This window comes from Cavia porcellus, unplaced genomic scaffold (genome assembly GCF_034190915.1).
Source record: "Cavia porcellus strain 051 isolate PalLab524CR breed Dunkin Hartley unplaced genomic scaffold, mCavPor4.1 scaffold_27, whole genome shotgun sequence".
In the NCBI taxonomy this organism is placed as follows: domain Eukaryota; kingdom Metazoa; phylum Chordata; class Mammalia; order Rodentia; family Caviidae; genus Cavia; species Cavia porcellus.
Genome location: NW_026947510.1, coordinates 40,819,779 through 40,846,448, shown reverse-complemented (window position 1 = coordinate 40,846,448; position 26,670 = coordinate 40,819,779). Strand labels below are relative to the sequence as shown.

General features: G+C 37.1%; 1 protein-coding gene across 2 annotated transcripts in view; it reads right to left on the bottom strand.

The window, feature by feature from the left end:
• Ptpro (protein tyrosine phosphatase receptor type O) overlaps positions 1-26,670 on the bottom strand; it is a 212,393-nt gene that overhangs the window by 60,411 nt on the left and 125,312 nt on the right. For both annotated transcript variants that reach the window (XM_013153129.3, XM_023565300.2), the window contains exons 5-12: positions 25,583-26,026; positions 23,514-23,675; positions 19,137-19,333; positions 15,163-15,283; positions 14,326-14,519; positions 13,286-13,397; positions 9,034-9,185; positions 7,621-7,741 (exon numbers count right to left, since the gene is read on the bottom strand). In XM_013153129.3, the coding sequence (XP_013008583.2) occupies positions 7,621-7,741; positions 9,034-9,185; positions 13,286-13,397; positions 14,326-14,519; positions 15,163-15,283; positions 19,137-19,333; positions 23,514-23,675; positions 25,583-26,026 (1,503 nt within the window). The remainder of the gene's footprint in view (positions 1-7,620; positions 7,742-9,033; positions 9,186-13,285; positions 13,398-14,325; positions 14,520-15,162; positions 15,284-19,136; positions 19,334-23,513; positions 23,676-25,582; positions 26,027-26,670) is intronic.

The window sequence follows — 26,670 nt, the reverse complement described above, 5'->3', positions numbered from 1 at the left end:
CAGTTACGTGTTCATCTTCTAAGAAGTCCTGCAGAAGAAAGCTTTGCAAGCTGCCTCATGCGTCCTGCCATGCTCTCTGCTCCATCAGTGGCCACGTCTCTCTCTGAAAGTTCATCTGGATCTCACCCCTCCCTCGGGGGTCATGCTGTCCAGCCCAATCCTGGACATCATTCCAGCCGGTCTCACCTCTAATTCTCCTGCCTCATTGATTTTTCTCTGTTCTTTTGAATAATCCAGTAAGCCTGTATTCAAGTTCTTTCCACGCACTTAGAGAAACGAACAATTGAAAACACTTGGATCCTTTCATTCCTCAGCTTCTGCTCATTATTTTTCTTTCCTATTATCAAGTAGCTCCAACTATCTCGAGAGCTCTTCCTTGCCTTCTCTTTAAGCACATTTTAATTAAAATTTCCCCCCTGATTGCTCCTCCCAAATGCCTCTCAGTATCTTCAGGATTTCTACATTACTCAGGTCACTGGTCAGTTCTCTTCCGTTTTACCTGACTTATCTGCAGGTGGGTGACAAGCAGTGACTCTCTGAGAAGCCTTCTTTACTTGGAAAGGATCCTAGGATGTAACACCCTCCTGTGTGCCTTTTACTCAGTGGCCACTCCTCTTCTTTTGCTGATTTCTCTTTAAAATTGCAGTGACCCAGGACTTCGTCTATGAATATATTATTCTTGCTTTATTCCTTCTTTAATAACCCCATAAAGTCAGTTTCCCGGGCCTACATTTATATTTACAGACCTGAATCCAGGATCTTTTACCTAACAACATTCTCAGTGCATCATTTCTTCTTTAATATTTAAGAGGCACCTTCAAATGTTGATACATCAAACCAGAACTTGATCTTCTCTCCACTAATAATAGCCTTCATAATAGTCTCCTCCACTTTCTAATTGCAGAGCCCTCGCATTTTGATGTCTCCCTGACTACTATTACTTATTCACAGGTATCTAAATTCCTGGACAGAGTCTGTCAGCTCTGTATTCACAATAAATTTTGGATTTGATCGGTTTTTATCACTTTAGTTACTAGCCTAATCCAAGTAAGTATTTTTAATCTGAATAGAACTAATGGTCTCCTAACTTTAAGGTGTTCAAGCCAGAGTTTTTTGGAGATGGAAAATATTACTAAAGAGGATGACGAACTTTGAACTGATTCATAACAGATGTGTAGTGGTTGATACACTGTGTCAACTTGAGAAGCTTAGAAGTTTAAGCAACTCAGTTGGGACCAGGATACTGTTATTTTGTTTTTTCCGTACTGGGGTACCTGGGATTGAACTCATCACCTCTCACTTGCCAGGTAAGTGCTTGTGTCGCTGAACTAAACCCTTGGCCCAGGGTACTTTGCCTGTGCAAGAGGAGAGCACACAGATGGTATGAGTGTTATACCTGCTCTAGGGCGTGTAGCCTACATATAAATAAAGGAAGAAAACAGACTTACTTCCCTCACCCTTTTGCTGTCTTCTGCTACATTAATCTGTTAACCGTGCACCACGCCACCCCACCTCCATCTATTATTTTATCTCTTGTCAGTGCTTTTTCTCTGTCTCCAACATCTACAGATTTTTCTACCTCTATTCCAGGATTATGCACATTTTCCCTTAAAACTTTCATTTCTTATTAATACCTGTTACAGATTGAGGAGGGAACCTCACACTCACTATGAGGTATTTTGTTTTGTTTTGTTTTGTTCCCTTTTTGAAATCTGGATTTTAGGATATTGCTTACACTTTCTTAATCTATGCCATGGAAGTTTTCATATAAAATAGAAATTATTTAAATATAGTTTGGCCATAGAAAAGAAAGAATCAAAATAGTTTGGGGTGTTAGGGATTTAGGGAGGGTTAGATTTGCATTTTCTCTTCTCTTTACAGTTTAATACAAATAGTTACAGACACTGGTGACAAGTGACTTCTGGTTTTATAAAGCACAATCACCCTGATCTTATCTCCACTTGAGAACATTTGTTTATTATTTTGTTGAAGTCATTTAGTTTATTATTTCAGAAATAGTTGCTTAGGTATTTATGGTAGAAAGTGAATTCAGTGTTACAAGTCACAGTTCAGTGAAACCTAAAGTTCATCTCCCACTCACCCACCCTTTCTTGGAATCTTCTCCTGGTATGTAACCAAACTGTTATCTTCCTTATCCTCTGCTCCTCCCCACCACCAAAGAAGAGTCACCTGGATGAGACTGTGAATAAATACTGTCAAATATACCACAGAAAGAAAGAAAAGGTGGAAAATGGATGGAAAAGGACAGAAAGTATGACTAGACAACCATTTCCATATATACATGTATATTACATGAGCTATATAGTCTAGCTTGTAATATGTATGCATATGAGGAACCCATCACTGAAAATGAAGCTAATAAATAATTGAGGCTTTGTATTTAAAAAATATTCATTCATTCTATCCATAAACAAATACTAATTCAACACTGACAATAATCCCCCATAATATTCTGGATTCCCAGGATACAAAACATGAGAAAACTAACCAAAAGTTCTGGCCTTAATTTAGTAGAAAAAAAGATATAGTAAGCATGTTTTCTCTCTCAAACCACCATAAGGATTGCTTTAAATGTAAATCAGATTGTTTATTTTAAATTACCTAAGTGACTTCTCATTGCTGTAAAATTAATATCCCACCTTTATGCTTTAAAAGATCACTACGCTCTGGTCTCTGTCTGATACAGTTCCCCAACTTTTTCATGACTCTTTTGTTATCTAGAAGTCAGTCAGGATCCCTTCAGAATGCTTTTAGCACAGACTCACTTGGGACCATGTGCCCTACACTTTGTGAAACACTTAGTAGTGTCTCTTCTTCCCTAGATCAGAAGCTCTTTATGGACAGGAAGTGAAGGCAGTCTTCTACCTTCTAGACTACCATGAGTAGTCTTGCGTCTGAGCTGTACTTAGAAATTTCTCACTATATATTTGTTAAATGAATTACTCTATTCTATTACCACAGAGATATTTTTGTGGTATTCCAAAAACTCATTCCTATTTGTTTTCCTTCCTCTCTTCCTTTCTTTTAACTTTATGGTTGCAAAACTAATTCTCTGAAATAAACTTATCAAGATCTCCTAAACTTTGCCCAGAGTTACAATAAATTTAGAAGATGTGACCACTTGAAAAGAATCATAAAGAGAAGAAGAAGAAGAAGAAGAAGAAGAAGAAGAAGAAAAAGAAGAAGAAGAAGAAGAAGAAAAGACATTCATATGTGCACCAAGGAGTCCTTGACAAGCCTTAGGTATGAGTTTGATTGTACTGACTTCTACAGGGACTGGTCACTTTCTACCTCCGGTGCCATGAACATGAATGTAACCAAAACTCTGAATTAACAACTAAGCCAATGCCATGCATAGAGACAACTGTTAATCAGTATCTGCTTATGGATGTTCAGTGTTGACATGATAACTGAAAATTCTTGGCAATTCAATTGGAAAAGAGTTCTCCATCTTCACATGCTATGTCAAATTAATTTTTATTATAATCTATGCATTGGTAGTTTGATTTCTTTTCAGAGTTAGAAACTGCCTTCCATGACACCAGATAGATCTGTTTTACAGAAGCCTCTGTCACAGAGAAGTTGAACCAAAATTATTCAACTAGAATGGGTCTTAGTTCAACAGTACCATGCTGATTTGAGTAAGCCTTGGTAAATCTGTACTTTAAAGTGTATTTTTCTGTAAAGTAGGATGAATATGAATTCTCTGTGCACCAAAATGAATGCTGTCAAGAAGTATAAAATGATTGGAATTCAAGTTTTATGCAACAAAAATAATTACCAGTTTAGTTATCACAAAAGTAAAATGTCATCCCAATTCTCTGAAATGCGAAACTGTTCTTGGTTATATACTAACTGGAGCAAGATCTAAAAATATCAATAATTTAAGTCACAAAATAAAGATCATGTTAAAGAACAGAGAGGTAGATTCTGTAGAAATGGGATTATATATAATCTCTAAATTGAGTATAAAAACTATGTATTGCACACATGTGTTAATAAAAAATATTAACTAGAATATTATTTTTCAAATTAGAGCTCTGCAGTTCCAAGGCAGTTCAACAAAGTCTGTTGAAAAGTTACAGGTGGGGGGCTGGGGATTTAGCTCAGCGGCATAAGCGCCTGCCTTGCAAGTAGGCTGTCAAGAGTTCGATTCCCAGTACCGATAAAAAGGAAAAAGACAAAAAAAAAAAAGAAGAAAAGTTACAGGTGGCAAAATCACTGTGTTAACAGAAAATTGAGAGTTTATAAAACACAATCACTTGTTAGTAAATAGACAACAGATTATTTGAAGAAAGGATAAAAAAGGTTATTTAGTTGTCAGGAGCAAAAGGCAGATACTCTGTATACAAATTGCCTTGCTTTCAGGGAGAAACAGTAGAGACACTATTCCATTTGATATCAAGACATCGATATGGAAAAACTTGTTGATTCTAAGGGTTTTAATTCAGTAAAAGTAATTTCTCTGGAAACTTGTCTTTCCCTCTTGAAAAGTTTAAAGAAAATTTCTCCTCTATGTTATATAGTTTTATTTATCAGGAAATATGAAGGCTCAAAACTTTGTGATGTTGGGAAACCAGCATGGGTTTTAATTCATAATCCTAGGCAGACTAATCACACCTATTCAGGTATCAACCCACAGTTCTGAGGCTCCATAAATCATCCATAATGCCATATAAAATTCATAATGTTATATAAAGTGACAGTGAAACATGCAATAAGCCTGCGGAAAGTGCTACTTTGGTAGGACCACCTCTGAATTTCATTTTAGGAGACAATGAAAAACCAAATGAATTGGAAAAAAGCACCCAGGACACAAGGAACACTTAGAATTACATATAATAACAGTGTTTGGGAAAAGAAAGGCTTGGAAATCAGTATAATCTTAAGGTAATTCCCAAAGATATTTTAGACTTCTTTTTCTGGAGATGTTGAATGTACTCTTTCTCAAAATGAGTTTAAATTGACATTTTTACCCAAGAAGGTCAAAGGTAGAGACAATGGCTGCAACTGATAGGAAGGTAATTTTTTTTTTGTAAAAACCTTGATGCAACCCGGGGAGCTGGTGCTCTTCATTGCTCTAGAACTCAAGGGTAGATTAGGGAAGAAGAGCAGATTATTTACAGGATTTGAATGATTGAACTCTACCCTAGATTTTCAACAGGCGCAATACTGCCCTCTTGATGGTGTTTGGAAATTTGCAGTAATATTTAAGCCACTTCAGAGAGAATTAAAAATGCTCCCTAACCTATAATGATCAGAAGCATTAAAAAAAAACTATGCCTCATATCTCTCATTCTATATAACTTTCAAATAGCACAGAAAGATAAATAAATACACCATCAGTATAAATTAGATATACTTTTACAAGCCAATATTGGAAGTTTTTCAAGAAATTAGGTGAAATAATTTAGAAGAAAGTTATGAATGATTTAAAATGGCTCATTAATTTATTATTTAAAAATTATTCCACAATTTCCTTTGTGTGCTCATAATATCTATCAAAAGATCATGTATTTTCAACTCCCTGTGTAATTTTGAAGGGTTTCAGCATGAGAATTTAGATTTGCTATGGCAAATATGAGTCAAAAGGGTTTAAAACTTGGTACCCTATGCACTGAGTTGAAGAGAAATGAACTTGTGTTTTGTTCAGTTTAAAATTAGTGGACCGTTTTATAAAAGTATCTCACTAAGGGCCGGGGATTTAGCTCAGTGGCAAAGTGCCTGTCTGGCAAGTGCAAGGTCATGAGTTTGATCTCGGCACCAAAAAAACAAAAAGGTATCACTGACAGCAATGACATTCACGGTATTTTTTCTACTAATAAAACGCCCTTGTGTGAGCCTTTACTCATAGCTGCACATATGAACTTATAGAATAACAGAGATGATATGGGACTCTTTGGAACAGATTGAAGCAAACATAAACTAGCAGACATCTGAACACTGATGTCTGTAAATCGCACTATTTGGAAACAGTTGCGTTACTGTATTCTATACATTTTAATTTTTGAGATCTGAAAATGATGAGACGTCATTCAATATATAATATACAAATATTATATTTGATATGTTATATATTACATTTGAGTGAATAATCTTTTTTGTACTGTGGCTCGAACTCGCAATCTTGTGCTTACCAGGCAGGCACTCATGCTGTTGAGCTAAATCTCTGGCCCTGAGTGAATAATTTCACATTTGTACTGCTCCAAGAAGTTGACCACATGCCAACTCATCTACCATTGCCTGGTGCCCATTACAGGTTGCCATCACCTAGATTTCTTTTCAAGTAACAGAAACAAAACTAGTGTACTTTAATATATGGTAGAGTTTTGAATCTGAAGATGTGACTCATTTTTATTTTAATTGCACATATTCAAGGAACACAGTGTTATATTTCAATACTCGAATCTAACTGTATAATGATTAAATCAGACTGGCTAGCATTTCTATCTCCTTATAATTTATGTTGAAGCCTTAGAACACCTCTTCTCTAGTTTTCCATCAAATATACTAGGTTAGTGTGAACTACAGTCATCCTACTATGCTAGAGAACATTAGAACTTGTTCTTACTCTCTGCTTGTATCTTGTACACAATATCTCATCCCTCTCTATTCCTTATGTCTCAAAGAGTGATTAGCCTCACCATCTAGGAATTATCACTTTACTCCAGAAGATATGGTTTGTGTTACACAATGTCACTTACAAATCATGTGTCATAATATAAAGAATTATTCTGACATCACACTACATAATCATTTTAATCTCATTTACAAGGATGTACATTCTTCATCGTTTCCTCCATCCACAGCCTAATATTTTCCTTGGCATGCTATTTCTACATTAATTAAGGTCATTTTTCTCACTGTGTCATCACATTTGCAAATACTTCTAGTTTCTTAAGATTTATCCCATTTCCAATCCTGTTTTAGAATATACTTGTATCTATATTGGCTCATTTATTTATTATTTTATCTTAACTTTCTCAAGCCTTCATTTATTTTTATACTCCTAAGGGCTACTGATCTAGTGACTTTTCCATAAATCCAGATTTACTCATTTTACCCATGTTTACCCAGACAATTTCATTCTGTAGTCGTGTCAGAGTAGTTATGTCTAGACACCTACTCTGGGCATATATATTATTTTTAATAAATTATTTTTCTCTTATCTTGATTTCACACCAGATTTATGAGATTATTTCCATTATTAAAAGCAAGATATGGGTTATTTATCTATGAATTTCTATTTAAGATAATAAAGAGGGCATTACATGACATTTATTTATAGAGAAAATGTTGTCTGATAGGGTTAAAACACAGCACTAAGTATTATCTGAGGGCCTTCCATCCCTAAAATGCTTAAATTACTCAGTCCCTCTGATATCACAAAGAAAACTGAATACCCCTGGCTCCCAACAGAGTAGATCTTCTACTCACAAAACTTACATCAAATCAAATGTTGTTGTACAACAATGAATTAGATGCTTTACTATTATTATTTCGTTAAGTTGAAGAGCCCTTGCTAAACCATACGATGCATACACTGGTTCTCCCAGCGTGGTCGTCTGTACGCCCATACCTGGGCATGCTTCTTCTTACCTAACTTGACAAGGTGGAGCATGGAGGTGTTACTTCCTCTTTCAGTGCAAGCCGTGACTGAGAGATTGTAGATGTCCCCTGGAGGCAGGCTGAGAATTGCAGTCATGACATTGCGCGTTACCTGAAAGACCATCAAAATTGAGGATTTGATGTTCTAATGAAAGAGCCAGCACACCCTACAGGGCTACAACAGATGTCCTGTTTCTGTCCATGCTGCAATCCACTGATTATATTGTGAATGAGTTACATTGTGTGAAAATCACATATATTGCTCAATGGGGTCAAATGCAAGGTAACCTAAAAATTTATACCGTATATCATTCAGAACAATTTTTATAACTCAATCTCTTATTTTGAGTAGATATTAGTATGGTATTTTCCTCCATACAACAGATTTTAGAAATATAAAGACAATTGCTGGGTTATTAACACATTCTGTGACACTCAGAAGAAACCTAGCCATGTTGGTAGGTATGTGACTTTCTACAGAAAGACTGTGTTTCCCAGCCTCCTCTATGGCTAAAGGAACCACGTGACCCAATTCTGACCAATGGATTGTAAGCAGAAGTTACATGGGTAAGTTTAGTTCAGTTTTCATCTTGGGTTGATTGTCCACATGCTCTCTTTTCGGGTCCCATAGGCTGCAATACCCATGTAATGATGTTACAGCTTCCCCTGCACAGGTGGTAATTCCACGTAGCAGAATATGCAGCAAAAAAATGGAGAGGACTCCCATAACCTTTACAACTGATGTGTCTATTAGCCCTGGACTACGTTAGGAAAGGGACATAGACTTCTATTTTGTTTGACTTATTATTTTTCTGTTTTAAATTGCAGTCATTTAGCTTGTATCCCAGTGTTAAAAAGCTTAATAAACCAAGCATGGTAGTACATGTCCGAAACCACAGCTAATCAGGAGGCTGAGGTAGGAGGATAAAAGTTCAATGTTAGCCTAAGCAACTAAGTGAGGTCTTGTTGCAAAATTAAAAAAAAAAAAGAAATGTAGCTCAGTAGAAAAAGGACCCTGGGTTCAATTCCCAGTACCAGAAAAAAAAATTGATGAACTAGGAGAAAACAAAGTAATATTCTGGTAGTATAAGGAGAAAATATTGCAATATGTTAATTGTAGTTTTCATGACAGTGTTTGAAGTCCTGGAGGAAAGCCCCAAATCAACTTTAAATTTAAAGGAAATTCAAGTCCCAAATAGAATTTGCTGCTTAAAATTCAAAGGTAAGCATTATGAAAGGATGAACTTAATTTGTGGGTAGTCAGTTTATCTCCATAGCCAAGCTAGCACCAGCTGGCCTGCAGACATTTGCTTAAAGGTCCCTAGCAGTGTTTGCTTAATGGTTTTCAACAGCTTATGCAACTGCACATTCAGATGCCTAGTGCTGGGATTCAAAGAAACATACGCTCTTTTTAATTTTCTTCTTTCCTTCTGCAACAACCATCCAGTGCAACATTCGAGAGTGGGACAGGTCAGTTGTGTCATCCCCATACGTCCAGCTGATGTATAACAGACTGTTGAAATATTCCACGGATGTGATTTCCGGAGCCACAGGGGCTACGTGGGAGAAAAGAGGCACGGCTTAGTGTAAGAGACTAATAATTAAAGTTCTAGCAGAAGGGCATGGGATCCCCTATAGAATTAATTTAGGGAATTAAAGTTCACATCACAGACAGTCCTGGATCTTCTGGATCCCTCGAGAACAGAATGGGGTTGGATGGTAGAGGATGGACACCTCTTTCATGGGGTCCCATATTGCGCATCTCATGATGTAAGAAAGCCAGACTCATGTGTGTCTCAGGCCATTAAGGTCTTTTATATCACAGTTATGAGGTTTTTAAAAATGTTTGCTTGTTTGGGCTATATAAGGTACGATTGAAATATATTAGTGTATGTTTAAATGTTAAAAAGTTATTATAATAAATGATACATTGTCCCTTATCACCTTCAAATGCTTCAGGCACATGTATTCCATCATTCGTGCCACTTGGTGAAGCAGGTTGGGAAGCCCTTTTTAGTGAGTATATTTACTAGGGGTGATAAAACAATGCTGCTCATAAAAATGAAAAGACAGGGTCATAAACACATTATGATGTGTCCTCTCTGCCCTGTTCTCTGCATCTGGAACCTTGAACCTTCTAGTCCTTCCTCTAAGTCAAAATGACCATGTGACCATGAAAGCGAAACATTTTGAATTGATTCAGGACATCGAGGCAGCTATAATGATCAACTAAAATCAGTCACAAAAGACTTCCAGGACTGGTTTCAGAAAGCAGAATGACAGAGTAAGTATGTCTGAAGTGAGGGGGAATATTTGTTTCTTTTATTGTAATACATTAAACCATTTTAAACACTCACTGTACTTTTTGGTCACATCTCACATTTGGTGCATCAAACAATTATTATTAATAGGTATTAGTGAGGTTATTGTTCAAGCAGTATTGGAAAATTTGAGGTCTTGTAATACTAAATCTCTCTCATTAGGAAAGAGGAAGATAGTAGAAAATAATAGCACTCTAAGTAGGACAGAAGGCAATTGTGATTTCTGTAAAAATAACAAGACTGTATCACTGACAGTTATAGCTTCATGCTTTGCAGAAAGTAGGCTCTTAATAAATGTTGTTGAAGTAAAAAAGGAGAGAAGAGTTTTTTTAATCATATTGCAAAGCTAAATTCTAACAAATCATTATTTTGCATTCTAATGTTTAAATTTTAAAAATTTTGTTGGGGAGCAAAGTTCATCACAAATATAATATATGAGTTCTGAGAGCATATTTTAATTATTTTTGAAGTAATAGATAAACTACAGATTTGAAGGAATAAATAAATATGATTGACTTTAAATGGCATGTGAAAGTTGATTCTGAGACACAGCACAAAAGCAAACTATTTCAGAGAAAATTTGTATAAAGCACAAAAATTTTTTTTAATGTGCTGCTGATATTTATGGCAAACATTTATAACTCATTATGCTTTCACTGAAAAATTTGTATTACCTGCATATAAAGTAAAAAAACAGATTCCTGCTTGGTGTGAAATATGAGTAGCATTTCTAGCATTGTTTCACAGTGAAATCTTGAAATGTCAATCATGCTGATGACACATTTCTAACACAGAAAAGTAGCCATGGTTTCATTATGACTACTTAATATATTCTAAATGTACTTCCTCATATCACTTACACATTCATTTCTCCAAAGGATATTTTCTCACGTCTAATTTTAGTGAGAATAAGAAACATTTTATAACTGAAAAAACCTACATTTTCACTACATCTTTAGATTTTTGTACTCCATGTTGCTGCTTTAAAGTCTAATGTATTGCTAAAAGGCCACAAGGTGTCACTATTTGTTAATTGGTATTTGTTGTACAGCGAAATTACTATGAACTTGGTTTGCAAAGTCACCTACAAAAGATAGTAGAATTGTGGTCCTAATAAGTCACAGTTCTTTGTTCCTGTTTCCTTTTGTACTAACAACTGGGAAATTTGCATTAAAATTCAAAGCACAAGAAAAGAATGCATGAGCTTCTCATTTATTTTAAATAAGATCCTTACTTGGAATGATGTAAGAAAGATCCAAAAACAGCTAGAATTTCAAGTAGTTTTTAACAACTAGCATAAATTACATATACATATATAAATATATTTTAATAGTTCTTTATATTATAGAATTTAATTCTGACATTGCATTGTGAGGTGCTATTATACACATTTCATTGTTAGTGGGACTGGATGCTTCCCACTAACTAACTAGGACCCTAGACCACTGGTGTCAGCATGACTGAATTGTTTGTCCCAGGAAATCATAAGAAATTCTCAAAATCCAACGGGACACAGTACACTGTGTACTGAGATAAACAGCACATTTATCAGCCATGATTGATCTGCATTTGTTATGCTCCCCAAACACACTTACTCCAGCCCTAGTCAGCTTCCATCTTTAATGACAGGACCTGAACCATTTCAGTCAGGACAATGACTCCTTTTAATGTTTTATGTGATGGCCCCATTCTGAGACCATGCAAAGACTATGTCTGGTGGTGTCCAATAGACAAAGTTTTGCTCTGTTAGCCTGTTGACAGTCAATATTTTGGAAAGTTCTATTGATGAGGAGACACCCAGGATCTTAAAGGTAATTTGCTTAAAGTTCCACAGCTAGAAACTGCAGACCCAGGCTCAGATGCTATGACTTAGAGAGCTGTCCTGATTAAGAAACAAAGTGTAATCTCCAGAGTTAATCAGTAAGAACTATTGACATAGTACAATTTATTATAATTAAATATGTGATTATTAACATAGCCAACAACTTAATGCAGTACTTGTCCAATGACTGCTATTTTCTCTTATTTTGCTATTCTTTTTCTTATCTACTCTAATTCTACTGCCTTATTTGAAGCAAAGTGTGCTCAGCATGTTAATAAAGAAAAGTGAGACGTCATGCAAGTTCAATATGTAAGAATTCACATTTGATTGATTTTGTTTTATTGATTAATTTCAACAAGGTAACACTAGATGACCAATGAGGAAAGAATTTTGCCAAAAATAATTCATCATCTGAGCAACATTTTTCTCTCCTGCTTTTCTCTGTTCAACAAAATGTTCATGAAAGTCTTTTCAAATCACCAGGATTAGTGTTTCTTTGATCAGTTTCCTCTTTTCATTGCTTTCTCTGGTGGCTGATGGATGTAATTACATAATTTAAGGCTTTTGAGGATCTAAGACTAATAGTTGCTTAAGTACCTAAACGTTATGCTATGTATTTTGCTAAGTAGATTATTCAATAGAGGAATAACACATAATAATAGAAGATAATTGATGCCATTCTCTTCCCCATTTTACATATGAAGAAAATTGAGCCTCTTAGAAAAGTTAATTTGCTCCAGCTCACACGTGATTTGGGGGCAGAGTCACGATTCAGATCCAAGTCTTTTTGTCTCCAAAGCCTCTTTTTGTTTTCTGCAAAGGTCCTTACTACAGTCACTCTGTGACTGTAAAAATTCTTAACTAGCCAGGCTAAATTATGATACATCACTGTAATTCCAGCACTTTAGGAGGCTGAGGCAGAGGACGATCAGTTTGAGTTCAGTTTGGGTGGCAGTGACTTTTGAGACCCTGCCTCAAACTAAAAATAAAAAAAGAAAGAAAGAAAGAAAGAAAGAAAGAAAGAAAGATACAAAGAAAGAAAGAAAGAAAGAAAAAGAAAGAAAGAAAGAAAGAAAAAAGAATTATGGACAGAAAGCAAGCACTGGGGATGTGGCCCTGCGTTCAATCCCCAATAATGCAAGGGGAAAAAAAGCTGAATTAATAAAGAAGTAATAGAAACAGAGGCTCTCTAGCACACATAATGACAACATGGGTGAAGTCAACTGTGTGCAGTATGAACCAAAGGCTCTGCCTATTACATCTCTGCTCCACTCAGTCCCAAGTGGGGAGCGCAAGTGCAGTGACTCAACATAAAGCTGAGCAGCAGTGATTCAGAATAGCAGTGATGTTATTTTTTTAAAGATTATCAACTAAAGAAATAATGAATGATCTTATCTTTCATGAAACCAATGCTCAATCAGGGGTAGATGAATGGCCCTTTCTGGAGATGTAACTCCTTGGTATCCAGTCAAAAAAATTTCTCTCTCTCTCTCATTTCCCATACACCACTCACCTGTTATAAAACTTATGGTAGAACTGTCACAACAGCTCAATTCTGGATCGCCCCATGTTACCATGGTTACTCGAAAGTTGTAGTACCAGGCTGGCAACAGATTAGCTATTCTCTGAATGAAGGAAAAAGTAAGGAGACAAAAGACTAAGGCAAAAGTGACATTTTTCAAGTAGATTTGCTTTCACGAGGTCATCAACAAATTGATATATAAGTTTTTATCTTTCTGTCTTTTGTATTTCATTTTTTTCTGAAATGAACTATAAAATGAAATACAAAAGACAGAATGTTTAATGATTATCACGCAAAGTACATAAAGAAATATTTCTATCTTTGGTTTCATTTTGTAAGTTTTTAAATTATATTACACAATGGAACAGTGCTTATTTGTGACTGTACATGAAGTACATCACCTTATTTCTAAGACAAGAGGCTTCTCACGACTTTGTGTTTTTCCAATATGGACTGTGAGCACGAGTGCTATTGGGTGATAATTACTGGGCTGATCAATTGGGTAGAGAACCATTGTGTACCTCTCCCCAACCCGTGGGTAACCCACGCCTTCAAAACTTCTCAGATTCAGAAAGAGCAATCATTATCTGTGCTCTTGAAAAGCATACTGTAATGACCTAAAAAAATATAGGTATTTAACTGATCAATGGGTATCCAGAAGAGACAGTGTCAGTTCACTGCTGAAGGCCCAAGGGCAACTTTTGTGTTTTCTTTCTTTAGGGTGGAGAGAAGTAATAAGCACTTGATAGCTCTGTTCTTTGTTGAGGAAATTCACTAGGAAAAAATGATTAACAGGTAGTTTCACTTTGGTGTGGGAGCTAGTTTTGCACATTGCTCTCTCTCTTTAAAGACAAAATCAGAACCAAAAACAACGAAAGCAAAAGCAACTGAAAAATCTTGAAAGTAGAAAGCTACATATGTGTATTTACAGAATGACTTAATTTATAGATAAGTTATTCTGACACATTTGGTGACACAGACGTTTGGTGAGTTTCTGTGGGGAAGGGAGGCAGCTGGCTAAGGAGGATTACCACGGATGCTGTTAAGGAGACGGTCGCTGCAATTTCATAGTAGGTTGTCCACTCTGACGTCATTGTCACAGGGTTGAAATAAAACATTTCAACTACGTATTTTCTGAATACTCCTAAATAAGGTCTGCTCCAGCTCAGAACTACTGCTGTCGGACCCAAGGGATAGAGCATTAAATCCTTTATTCCAGTGGGAACTACAAAGAAGAGTTAGGAAAAAAAGTGGAGAAAGAATCGTTAATATCTTTGCAACGACTAATGAGTTTACTACACTGTTTTTATTCGTCTGATATAAACATTGGAAACCAAGATAAATGCATTTGCTTTTAACTGTCCCCCAAGTAGTAAAAGCTAAGGATGTTCCCCAAGTATACAATTCTAGTTATTATTAGAATCAGCCCTTTATATTAGCTGGTTCCACATTTGTGAGTTCAGTGATTGTGAATAGAAAACATTCCTCCGCATCTGATTGCATATCTTTAAGCAATGTAGTACAGCAACTATTTATGTAGCTTTGAAGTAATATTAGGTTTTATAAATGATTAATCAACTAGTGATGTCTGAAGGCATTAGGATGGTGTGTGTAGATTATATATATATAACATGACATTTTACATTAAGGGCCTAGAGCATCCATGAATTTGGGATTCAATTATGTATACATGTGTGTGTGTGCATGTGTGTGTGTGTGTGTGTGTGTGTGTGTGTGTGGTTCCATAAAGCAATCTCCCTGGATACTAAAAATCTGCTGTCCTCTAAGGCAGACTATTGTTGCAGCACTTCTAAGTTGATATTAACTGGGACTCGAACACTGTACCCCTCTTGCAGCTAGCAACTTACCAATGGCGAACGTCACAGGATCTGAAGGTGGTCCAATTAGAGGTCCTTTTCTTAGGTACACCACAACCTGGTACTGGGCACCAGGAACCAGGTTTTCAATAATAGGTTTACTTGAGTTCACCTTTAAACCAAATACCCAAGAAGTTTTATTTAGAGCTGGACTTTCAGAATGTGAAGTAGTATTCAAGGAGTTTTTTGTGGAACCACATTTGACTTTGAAGCCCAAAACCCTTCAATCATGCTAGAAAAGGTCACATTTTAATTAGGAATGCTTTTTTTAAGTGATGTAGACCCTGAAGGGAACCCACAACATTCAATTCTATGGCTTGATTTAATAACCCCCAGGAACTGCTTTATACGTATCAATTGAATTGTAACTCCACACACTGGAGACATATCAGTTTCCAACCATAATCAAATCAGCAACACCATACGGTTGCTCTAATATCCTAAATTGTAGTGTCAGCTGATTACATGCAAAGATCAGTGCAGAAGTGTCTTTAGTATCTCATCACTTAGAAGCATATAATATCTAATTATAGAGATGGAAATGATCTCAGAGATTATTCAGTTCAAATCTTTCATTTAATAGACTGAAAAAGAATGCTAGAGAAGGCCCAAGGTCAAGTATTTAAATTCACCACTGGGACTAGAATCCTGGTGTTGTGATCTTTAATCTACAATATAGGCAAGTCACTGGGGAAAGCACCAAGATACACTGTATCTGTAAACACTTAACAAGTGGGTTTTCACTTTAAAATTAATGTTAGAACATTTCTCAAGTAGATGAGCTCTTCTTTACTGTCCTCTGAAAAAACTATAGGTTACGTACAAATGTAAAAAAACCTTAGAGAGAAACATTGTGAATGTATAGATAAATAAAATGATGTTTTAATATTGAATGTTGATATGCACACGTATTGATGGGTCAGCTAAAGAATCATCAGTAAGAATCATAAAGGATCATATGAATTCTGGTCATAGGTCAGATACTAACCAGTCATGTGACTTAGGAGAGATCCCTTACATATTCAGTCTCTCGGATACATCATTTCTTCATTTGAAAGCTAAACAACTGATTTTGCCAGTTAGTTATTATACATTCCTAGCATATAGTAAGTTGCCAGAAAATATTTTAAGGAACCAAATTGAATCATAAATAAGAGCAAATACACATACATATGTTAATGTATGATCGTGTGTCTCTCCATAATATTCCAATATTACAAAAATCAAAAAAGAATTCAATTTTTAATAAGGGATGCTCACCTTGTATAAAGAGGTGTTAGAATCACCTTATTTTACAACTATACTTTGAGTTTTCTATTCGACATAAATGTAATATTACTGAATACAGAGTTAAAGGAACATTATTATTTTCTGGTCAGACACTGGTTGCTATAGGGCTTATTTCCCTAGCTCTAGTTTGATCTATCCTGGCAAAATCATCTTATATATTTCTTTGTTTAATGGCAACATGATTCTGGGCTAGTTCTTTCTTTTTCTGGCATTATTATTATTTTTAAATTAATTAGATTGGTACATTTTAGATGTACATAATCACATTCACCACATGGAGTTTGTACCTGTACATAATATATCTTTGATTACCTTCATTCTTTTTTTCCCTCTCCCGCCCCTCCCTTAAACCCATTTCTTTCTCATTTGAAGAGTATATGCATGTGTGTGCATGTGTGCATGCATGTGTGTGTGTGTACGTGCATGTGTGTGTGTGTGTGTGTGTGTGTGTGTGTGTGTGCAGCGGGACAATGGATGAGAGTAGTATAACAAGAACACAACGCAATGATACAGCTTTCAAAAAAGTCTTGTGGTCCCTGAAATGACACTGAAGGTGGCCCTGAAGTTCTCACAGCTCACATTCAATGGCACCCTCTCTGCCCCCCATATTCCTTACCAGTTTCGTGTTTGTGCTGAGAGAGGGCATCAGTAAATCAAACCTAGACTAGCCTTTTCCTGGGTCCCTTACTACTTTAAAGCTCTAGCTGGCCCTGTAGCACCTTGAGACCACGCCCTTAGGTGAAATAAATTGGACACACATGTGTAAATGTAGCATTGTGTCTCTCAGGTGAGAAACCAAAAGTGTAAATAAGGACCAGAACACATAATAGATACTGTGACACAGGAAGAGAGTAACTGAACGGGAAGGGGAACCAGGACAAGACACACAATTTGTGCATTAGATGGTGCAGAAAGCAATTTGAGTTCGAGGTCATTGTCTGTGAGGCATACACTTTTCTGCTGGTTATCTTGGGTATGGGAAAGAAGACAATGAGCTGCACAATTGAACTGTGGTTATTAGCTGATCAGTTTAAAGTATTTACTGCTTAATTTAATTCAAGTCAAGGGGTGGCTTCCTCCTCAGCCAGGGTTTATTTCATCACCCTACAGCGTTGAATGCACCCAAGGCCGCCCTTCCTCTGTCTCTCATCACCTTCCTTTCTATTTAAGCATCACCGATGCCTACTTTTCATGGGAGAGATGGAAATAACCAAGCATTTTGTACAACAGTAGACAATTCATGTTTTGTTCTTTTAGAGAAGACAGTGAGATTGTAAAACACCAAAGTCCACCTAATGTCACCTTATGGCAAAATAAAACCAAGTTTTAGGAAAACAGGACTCCTACACATCCGCGGGGTATCTGTCTGAACCTAAGGTCTGCCCAGGAAGCACATTTGCATTTCGGAATGGCGACGGATGTGTGCCTTACCCAGGCCTCTCTGCACTGCTGACGGACACAGGGTCTCCCTTCACCTGCCCCTCAGCTCCCCCCCTGAGGGGGGTCACTCCCATCACCCTCCAAAACCTTTGTCACCTGTGATGTGGGGTTACTTTATACGGTGTTAACTTCCAAATTATCCTTTTCAGCAAATACGTATTGCTTGTATAGCTTAAAAAATGGAAAATATTTTTAAAAAGAAAAAAGAAGAGGCAAAACCTCAACTCTTTGTTGTCTTTCTTTACTTCTGGGAAGTTTTCCTGACCAGTTTCTAAAATTTCTAAACCATCAATCACAATAAGTCATGCCCAGCGCTTTCTTTTGGGAATTTACATGATTTTTCCTTCAGGACAGAATCATAAAGTTACTTATTCTTGTTTGTGCTTCGTTTCTTCTAGACCCAGCACACCCCAAATCTCTTGACAATAGTGTAAGTCTACAAATATCTAGGTTAGTTGATAAAGTGAAGATCAGAGACCTGACCTTCAGAGAGAGTCAGAGGTCTCAAAAATTGTTTTCGGGCAAAATTTCTTCAATCACTCATCTTTAAAATAAAAAAGAAAGAAAGAGAAAGAAAAAAGAATAAGCAATAGATTCAGGCCGTGCCTTTTCCCGTAACACTGCACCTAAAATGAGCAATTATCTAACAGTGGGTGGCCCAGGGCTTTTCTCCTGTTGTTGGCCAAGCCTGAAATCCCTGTTGATACACATGTAGCAGATTTCTGCTGCCACAAACACATAAATAAACATTCCCAGCTTCAGACTATAATGCGCCTCTCTTGAGGCCCCACGATATTTTCTTTGAGTGTGTACTTTAAATTTTGCCTACCAGACCTTGTTATGCCTCTGACCTATTTATCCTGAGAACTGTTTTCCTGTGATGGAAGTCAGTGCCTCTGCAACCTGCCCTTTGGATGTAACAAATCCAGTCTCCCTAGCCTTTGTGTGGGGGAAACCTCTTTGGACTCTGTCTGTGGACACCAGGCCCTGGCACCTCTTCAGTGCTTGGCAATTGCTCTTGAATAAAGAACAAAACCAAAAGGAACAGAAGATGAAGGTACAGAAGATGACTGCAGCAGAAACACCATTTCCCACTTAGCTCCTGGGTCCTCTCCTGGCTTACGATAACACTGCTTCCAATACCCCTGCGCCCTGGGGAGTCTCAGCTTGCTCTGTGCAGTCATCCGCTTGCATCTCCCAGGAGGCTGTACCTCCGCGGGGCTGGTGCCCTTTACCTGAGTGCAGTACTGCTTTTCAAGCCTCTGGCTCTCTTTTTGTTTCTGGCAGGTCAGCGACACCACAGACACAATGGTGCTGTTGTAGTTCTCTTGGGGGGAAGTCCAGGACATCAAGGCTGTGGTGGAACTTAAAACATGGACGCTCACGTGTTGGGGCTTCTCAGTCAATTCTTCCATCCATTCTCCAGAAGGACCTGAACATTTGCAATTGGAACACAAGGTAGGTTGCACACTGAGCTGGTTCAGATAAAAGACCCCAGTTTTATAAATTGTGCTGCATTCTGTTAGAGCTTACAAGGATCTCCAAAAGGAAGACTAGCGTCACACCAGGGACCCCTTTGGTTCTGTACCCCGCTATCTTCCTCAGTACCTTCAGCTCCTCATTGGTTGAAACAACAGAAGCATCCATAGCAACAGCAACAGAAGGGTTTTGATGAGAGACAGAAGCTCTGCTTCAGTAGGCTGAGACTGTTCTGGTAATATCTTCACCAGAGAGCATTTACTTTTCTTCTAACAGAGTGGGTGTGGCACATGGGTGCTCCTGATTCCTAAGTTATAAGAACCTGTGTTTTCTAGAAATTATAGCTTTGAGAGTCAAATTAGCCTCTTACAATACTGTGAATAATTCAATATGGCAGCAATGAGAAAAAGAGGCAGGTTGCAACCCTATTTTGTCATGAAACAGGCAACAGGCTGGATCAGTGGAGTAAGCTGGCTAAAGCCTGGGGCATGTTTGATGGACACTATAGGTTCCTGTTACAAAATACCTCCATTGAGTGTGCATTATTGAATCTGTCCTCTTGGCTTGCTTAGAACAGTGCCTTAGAACAGAACACACCAAGGACTCATGAAATGCATTTGATCAGGATGCATTTTTCCATCCCTTAAAAGAAAGCCACATTTCTCCAACACAGGGGAGGAAAGGAGCCAGTTATTCAGCTGGGGAGGGCAGACTTAGGCTTGCTGGGTGTAAATGGAACGGGGGTAATAGCAAGCAATGACCATAATGACGGCAAAGAGACATGGCATGCATTATATACTAGACTCTACATTTATGTATATTTACATATCTCAATCCTTTAATAAGATGAGTGGAGCTGGGATTTACACACACAGGAAGTCTGATTCCAAAATCCGTGAAATAGTGAAAAGCACTGACTTGGCAATACAAAAACTGACTCCAAACTCAAAGGCAAATGATTTAATGTCTGAATCTCAATCATTGCATCTGTTAAATGGGCAAGTCATGAGTTGTAGGGATAGAAAATAACTTTATTGATGAGGAAACCAAGGTCCAGAGGCCAGAGTCACCTAACAACTGTCCTAGAGATAAATGCTTGGATTTGATAATCAGTTGATTGTGAATATCATGGCAAGCTGCATTGGAATGATTTTTCTTTGTCAAATATTCCTAAAGTCTAACCCCCATTTTTGAATGTGGGAACTTTCTGTGACTCATTTTTTTCACATTAATATGAGAATAATAAAATGTTTCCTTGATCAGACTGCCTGGGACTATTATATCTACCTTTAGTCTCATCTCTGGGAAAGTCTTCAATGCTGTGTAATTAAAAATTATAGTCATAAAAACACATAATTTCATTTTGGAGACAGAGTTTAGGCTGGCTTTGAACTTGTCATGTAGCCCGGGCTGGCTTTGAACTTGTGGCAATCCTCGTGCCTCAGTCTCCTGAGCGCCAGGATTACAGGTGTGCAACCATTATGCCCGGCACATAAAATGTAATGTAATAAATTTTAGTGTAGTAGCTCAACATTGGAATGTCTGAAACAATGTGGTCAGGAAAATGGGCTGCAGATGTTAGCTGGTGTCCGACCACATTGTGTAGAATGGAATTAAATCATCCTAATTTGTTGCTCACCTTTCCAGTTAAGTGTAAGCATTTGTATCTGCAATATACTTTTTAAAACCAAAAATACATATGCATTGTAAACTTGACAGCTCCTTACCATTGAATGGAATATTTTAAGCACACAAAAATATCATGCTTTTTATTGGCATAGAGAAAGATTTTGAGTGTTAACCTTTATTTTTCTAGATGATATTAAAGTATATATCTTTGATCATTTTTTGTGCATAAATCTCATAACTTAAACAATTACTTCTACGATAACAGTGTACCATATATATATATTAATGTTAATCTATTTTTTTGAAATTCTGTATCATCTCTATCCTTTTTTGTTTTGCTTTTTAAAAATAAAATGATAAAATATATAACTTTTGAGATAATCATATATTTCAGCAATTTTGGTATATTCTGAATTTTATTAGTTACTCTGGATACTTAATATGAGCAGAGGAGTTGGGCGTGGTGGCTTATGTCTGTAATTCCAGAACTCAGGAGGCTGAGGCAAGAGGATCTCTTCCAGCCTGCACTACATAGTGAGATCAAAACCAGCCTGAACTATAGCGAGACCCTGCTTAACACAAACAAACCAACAAGAAGAAGAGCAGAGTGTCACAGATAACAATGATTTGATGAATAGTTGTGGAATATATAAAAGAATGAATGAATAAACAGCATGACCCAAGCTTTCCATAATTTGGTATAAGAAGCAAAATACACACATATAAGCTAAGTCTAGAAAAATAATCCACACTAAGTTCAGTGTTTGTCTTGTGTGCTATGAAACACAATTCAGAAAACAGAAAAGCTAAACACAGCAGGAATCATAGGCAGTTTTTTTTTTTTTTTTTTTGGTCTTTTTCCTCTTTATCGGTACCAGGGATCAAACTCACGACTGCCTGCTTGCAAGGCAGGCACTTATGCCGCTGAGCTAAATCTCCAGCCCCAATAGGGTAGTTTTAATGGGAGCTGTTGACGCTTGAGTGGGTATGCACTGGAAACGAGGAGATTTCTTGGTCAGCAAAGCCTTTTTAGCATCATGGGAAGAACTAAATATTCAGTGCAGCTTTGTCCTTTTTCCAAATGCTCTCACATCAAAGATCTCCCGTATTTTAAATTCATGCAATATAACTGCCAATGTCTTTTCTATATGTCTGATGGGTATTTCAGGCTTTCACTCGTGATGACTTTTTTTCCTGGCGGTAAGGGCTAAACTTAACTCCTTTGTGCTGACCCACATTCCTCCTTCTTTGTTTAAAAAATATTTTATTTCCAGACAGGGTCTTGCTCAGTTGCTAATTTGCCCAGGCTGGGGGTTGAACTTTTGATCCTTCTGTTTCAGCCTCCCAGAGTGCTGCGATTATAGGTGTCAACCACTATTTCTGGCTTCCTTTTTGGTTTTTGAAGTGAAAAATGTTACATTGGGAATTTTTTAGCCTTTTCTTTTCGCTAGTCCTAGGTTTTGAATCCAACAGCTTGCACATGGTAGGCAAGTGCTCTACTACTGAGCTATAGTTCTAAACTTTTAATTTCTTTTCTTATTTGGGGGCAGAATTTCCTTAAATTTCCCAGGTTGGCCTTGAACTTGACATTCTCCTGCCTCAGCCTCCCGAGTAATTTCTATTACAGGCACGCTCCACCACCGTCAGCTCATGTTCAAGATTTTAAATTTCTACAAAAACTGATCTCTTGTCTCTGCCCCTGCCTTCTCTCTTTTGTCCACTTTTGAAGGATTATTTGAGGCACACTGATATTTTCCATTAAACAAGAAGATGAGCACATGACAGTAATTTTCATCTGAGAGCAATTTCTATGCAAGTTTTCTGATTTTTCTTTCTGCCCAAAAGAGGAATTGTGAACTCCTGATAAGTTGCACACTGACATTTAGCCTCTGCACCTCCAATAAACAGAGTTGAGCTAAAAGCATCATAGAGATATATAAGGCTCAAATACATTGAGGTATTAGTGTTCTGTGATTATCACATACAGAATCAGTAGAAGCCATGCTAAGACTTGGTACTGGGGGTTTTAGGATGATCTAGCTTTATCTTTTTTTCCTACCAATTTCCTGAAGACCACTTGGGAATAACTGCACCAAAATCTTTGCCTTCTGAGATCAAGTTCAATACTATCATGAGATTTTCACATAGTTCTATAAAATTACATTTCATTATGGTCTCAAACAAAAGTCATATTTCCCAAACTGTGTGCCTTTGTCAATAGGGAGTTTGTTTTGGCCAGCGTGGAAGGTCAGTTTAATAAATCCTCAATTATCACAATAGCAAAAAAAAATCATTAAGTCAGATCCCCGAGTTGTTTATTACCATTAAACATATAGACATATTTCTTCTGCTGTCAAAAGCTCGTGGATCTGGGCCTTTCCTGACCTTGAAGAATTGTCAAGATCCCTCAAGTCTGTGAATAATTGACGTCCAAGAGTCATTCATCTCATCCCTTTCATTCTCCTAGCTCCCCTATAATGCAAAATAATCTCTTTGCTACTTACTGATATAAAAGCTGAGCGATTTTGCTGACTGGCTTTTCCGAGTTTCACAAGCTCCTGAGGAACTGAAGGTTGTCACAGATAACTTATATTTCCCAGGCTCCTTCAGCTCTGCAACAAATTCATGTGCTTCTTCATCCACGGTGAGATATTCAGTAAAGTTCTCTAAATAATATAAAAAAATAATGTAAACTGGTACCTCAGGAGTTCCCTGGATATAGACAGAGCAATTAGATACAAATACAGGCGTATATTGTACTGGTTCCTTTTTTCTTTCAAGTTCAATTAATCCCCATCAACTAAAGGTGCTACAAATAATAAAGATGAAAAGGAGTCAAAACTTTTTCAAACACTTGAAAATACCAAGGCTAAAATTTAGTACCCAAATCAACAAAATTGGGGGATAAGTTTGTTACCTGTTCTTAGGTACTTTTACCCAATAAAACTATGTGATGATAGAAATACAAAGTCAGGAGAAGGTAACACAGTCATTGGCTTTTCCTTTATTGTAGGAGATGAGAAATATCTAACACCAAGTATCTTATGAGTTCTTTGTCTTAGCATTAAATATTCAGAAGTGCTTTAAAATACACGGGATTATTTCTAGCTAGAGAAATGTGGCATGCCAGGTTTTCCTTCATCTTTTTGCTTCCAGTAGTTTTAAAAATAAGGATTGTTTTTTATATTGCTTCCGTGCCTTGAATCTGCTGCTTATTGTTTTAGCTGAGGTTGTTCCTATCAGTTGGCAGCTGCAGGCATCTTTGAAAGAACACACTACAGTGAGATAAAAGCACGATTGAACCTTCTTGGGAAACAGCAGTAGATAAACATTCTGAGTCACAAGGTAGTATTTTTCACAGAATAAATTGGAGATGGACAAACAGTGAGACAGATTTAAAAATAAGCAATTTTGGAACAAATGAGTTTTTCCTCAAATAATTGAAAATGAAAAGGATTTCAGTTATATATAATACTTGGGTATGGCTGACTGCTCAATCATCTAGCACAAAAGAATCCATAAATGCATCTCATTCTGGTAAACAAAATACAATGAACAAGATGCGATTACATAGTCCTAATGTTTTACCACGAAAATAAGGTTGCCATTGTTACTTCAATTTTGACAGTTTGACAACTTTTGCCACCCAAACTACTAGACTGGAAAACACAAAATGAAGCATGCTATTGTAAAAATAAAACAAAAATAACATTGCAAAGCTACCAAACCACAACTGAGGTGTGCCACGGCTGTTTTCATGAATTAATGGGCTAAAATATAAACAATAAATCTCAAAGGCTGGATAGACACATGGATACAGCCTATTATTCAGTAGCTAGCATGGTAACACCAGTTGCTGCCGAGTTCCCATTTTGCTTGGAGCTCCAATTTGGGAAAATTTGAGGGGCACATTCGGAGGAAAGCATCCTCAGAAAATTAAGGGTAGCTGGGCAAGCAAACACAGGTTTCAGACTTTTGGAGAAGTGGTCATTTTATCAGAATGATTTTTTTGCCACATGCATCACAAATTTCCACATAAGAAAAATTTCTCTAGAAGATTCAAAAATATTCTATGATAGTTAGATCATTAAGTCAAAATATTTCCATATACAGTGGTGCCTTGGTTCCCAAATTTAATTTCTTTCTATGATTTTGGAAAAGAGGGCCACATTTGTGTTTCTGTGGGAAAGATGGCCACCGTCTGTGTTTGTCACCCAATGCAGAATTTTCAAACAAAAACAAAATTTTAGCAAATACTTCTGTTTGTGAACCAAAAGTGTTTGTGAACCGAGGTACCACCATTAAATTGTCATCAACAGCCTGGCGTATATGAAATGCTGGTCAGTGAAATACATGTAATTGCCAGGAATTATAATCTGTGCCTATTCCATTTGGTTTTCCGCTCTTAGCTTGCATTGGGTATTCTTTCTTTCTTTGTCTTCTTTTTAACCATTTTTCTTTACATAGTAACTGTCTACTCTGAGTCTTCTTTTCTAAACTCAAATTTTAAAATATTTCAACTTCCTTTCCTTTGTACTGTTTTTAAATCTCCTCTGATTTGCTACTGCTTTACCTTCTCTTTCTATGAGAACGTGGAAACCATCAAAGGCAGTAGGTGGTTTGGGTGGTAACCAGCTGAGTATCATTTGCACAGGGAAGAGAGCCAAGGAGCCTGGTGGTGACTTCTCGGTCTCACTGAGTGTGCTGTGATTTCCATATTCCACGGGCAGGACACCCACAAATTCATCTTCGTTTTCAGGGGTTGCTGAAGCACTGTCCCACCAGTAAGGCTGAGATGTGGTCTCATAGTCACTGCTGTTAAAATCAGGCCAACCCGAAGAAGTATTGCCAGAGGGCATTTCCGGGGCATCATCTGTAAGATGCAAGGGTTTGTCTTTGCCTGCTGAATCTTGTGATTTTATGAATGATTCTTCAGGGAAACTTCCACTCTGTTCTTCCCAGTTATGTTTGTTCAAGTTTACAAAACGAACTGAAATATTTCGAGGTGGATACGGGGCTGTAAAACAGAGAATTTTCATTTATGGAAAATGGTAACACTGTTATACTGAATACTTACTCTACCAGTGAGTCCAGTACACAAGCAGATTTACAAAACAGAGTTTATTTTACTTCTAATAAGTAGGGAATTTACAGGAAGAACAATTGTGGTTTTAAGTATACACACTTCTGATGTGTAATGGATGGAAAAAATACATATTAGCAAAGTACCATCATGATTCAGCTATGCCAAGTTGTGATATTATGCGTGCTGAAGTGATAATTTAACCAAGTATAAAGCAAAGTGATATAAATATTCTTCTGTTTAACATAATCTCACTTTTTAGAAAAAAATGTGTCTCAGTCCCTGATTTTTATTTTAAAAAACAAAAACACTGAATTGTTTAGTTCTAGCTATCAGGACAAGAACACTGCACGTGACAAGCTCCTGCTGCACCTGGAGGCATTACAGATGTGACTGCCTTTAGAGACGCTGCCATCTCTGTTGGAAACATGCCTTTACCCTTCACTTCTCTAAAATGAAACATATGAGCACAAAATGAATTTATCAGTTATGGAAACAAGCACATGCTGTGTGATTTCTGCCCGCAGTGGTTTCTCACTGTCCCTCACATGGCGGCTCAAAGACCACCTCCTCTATGA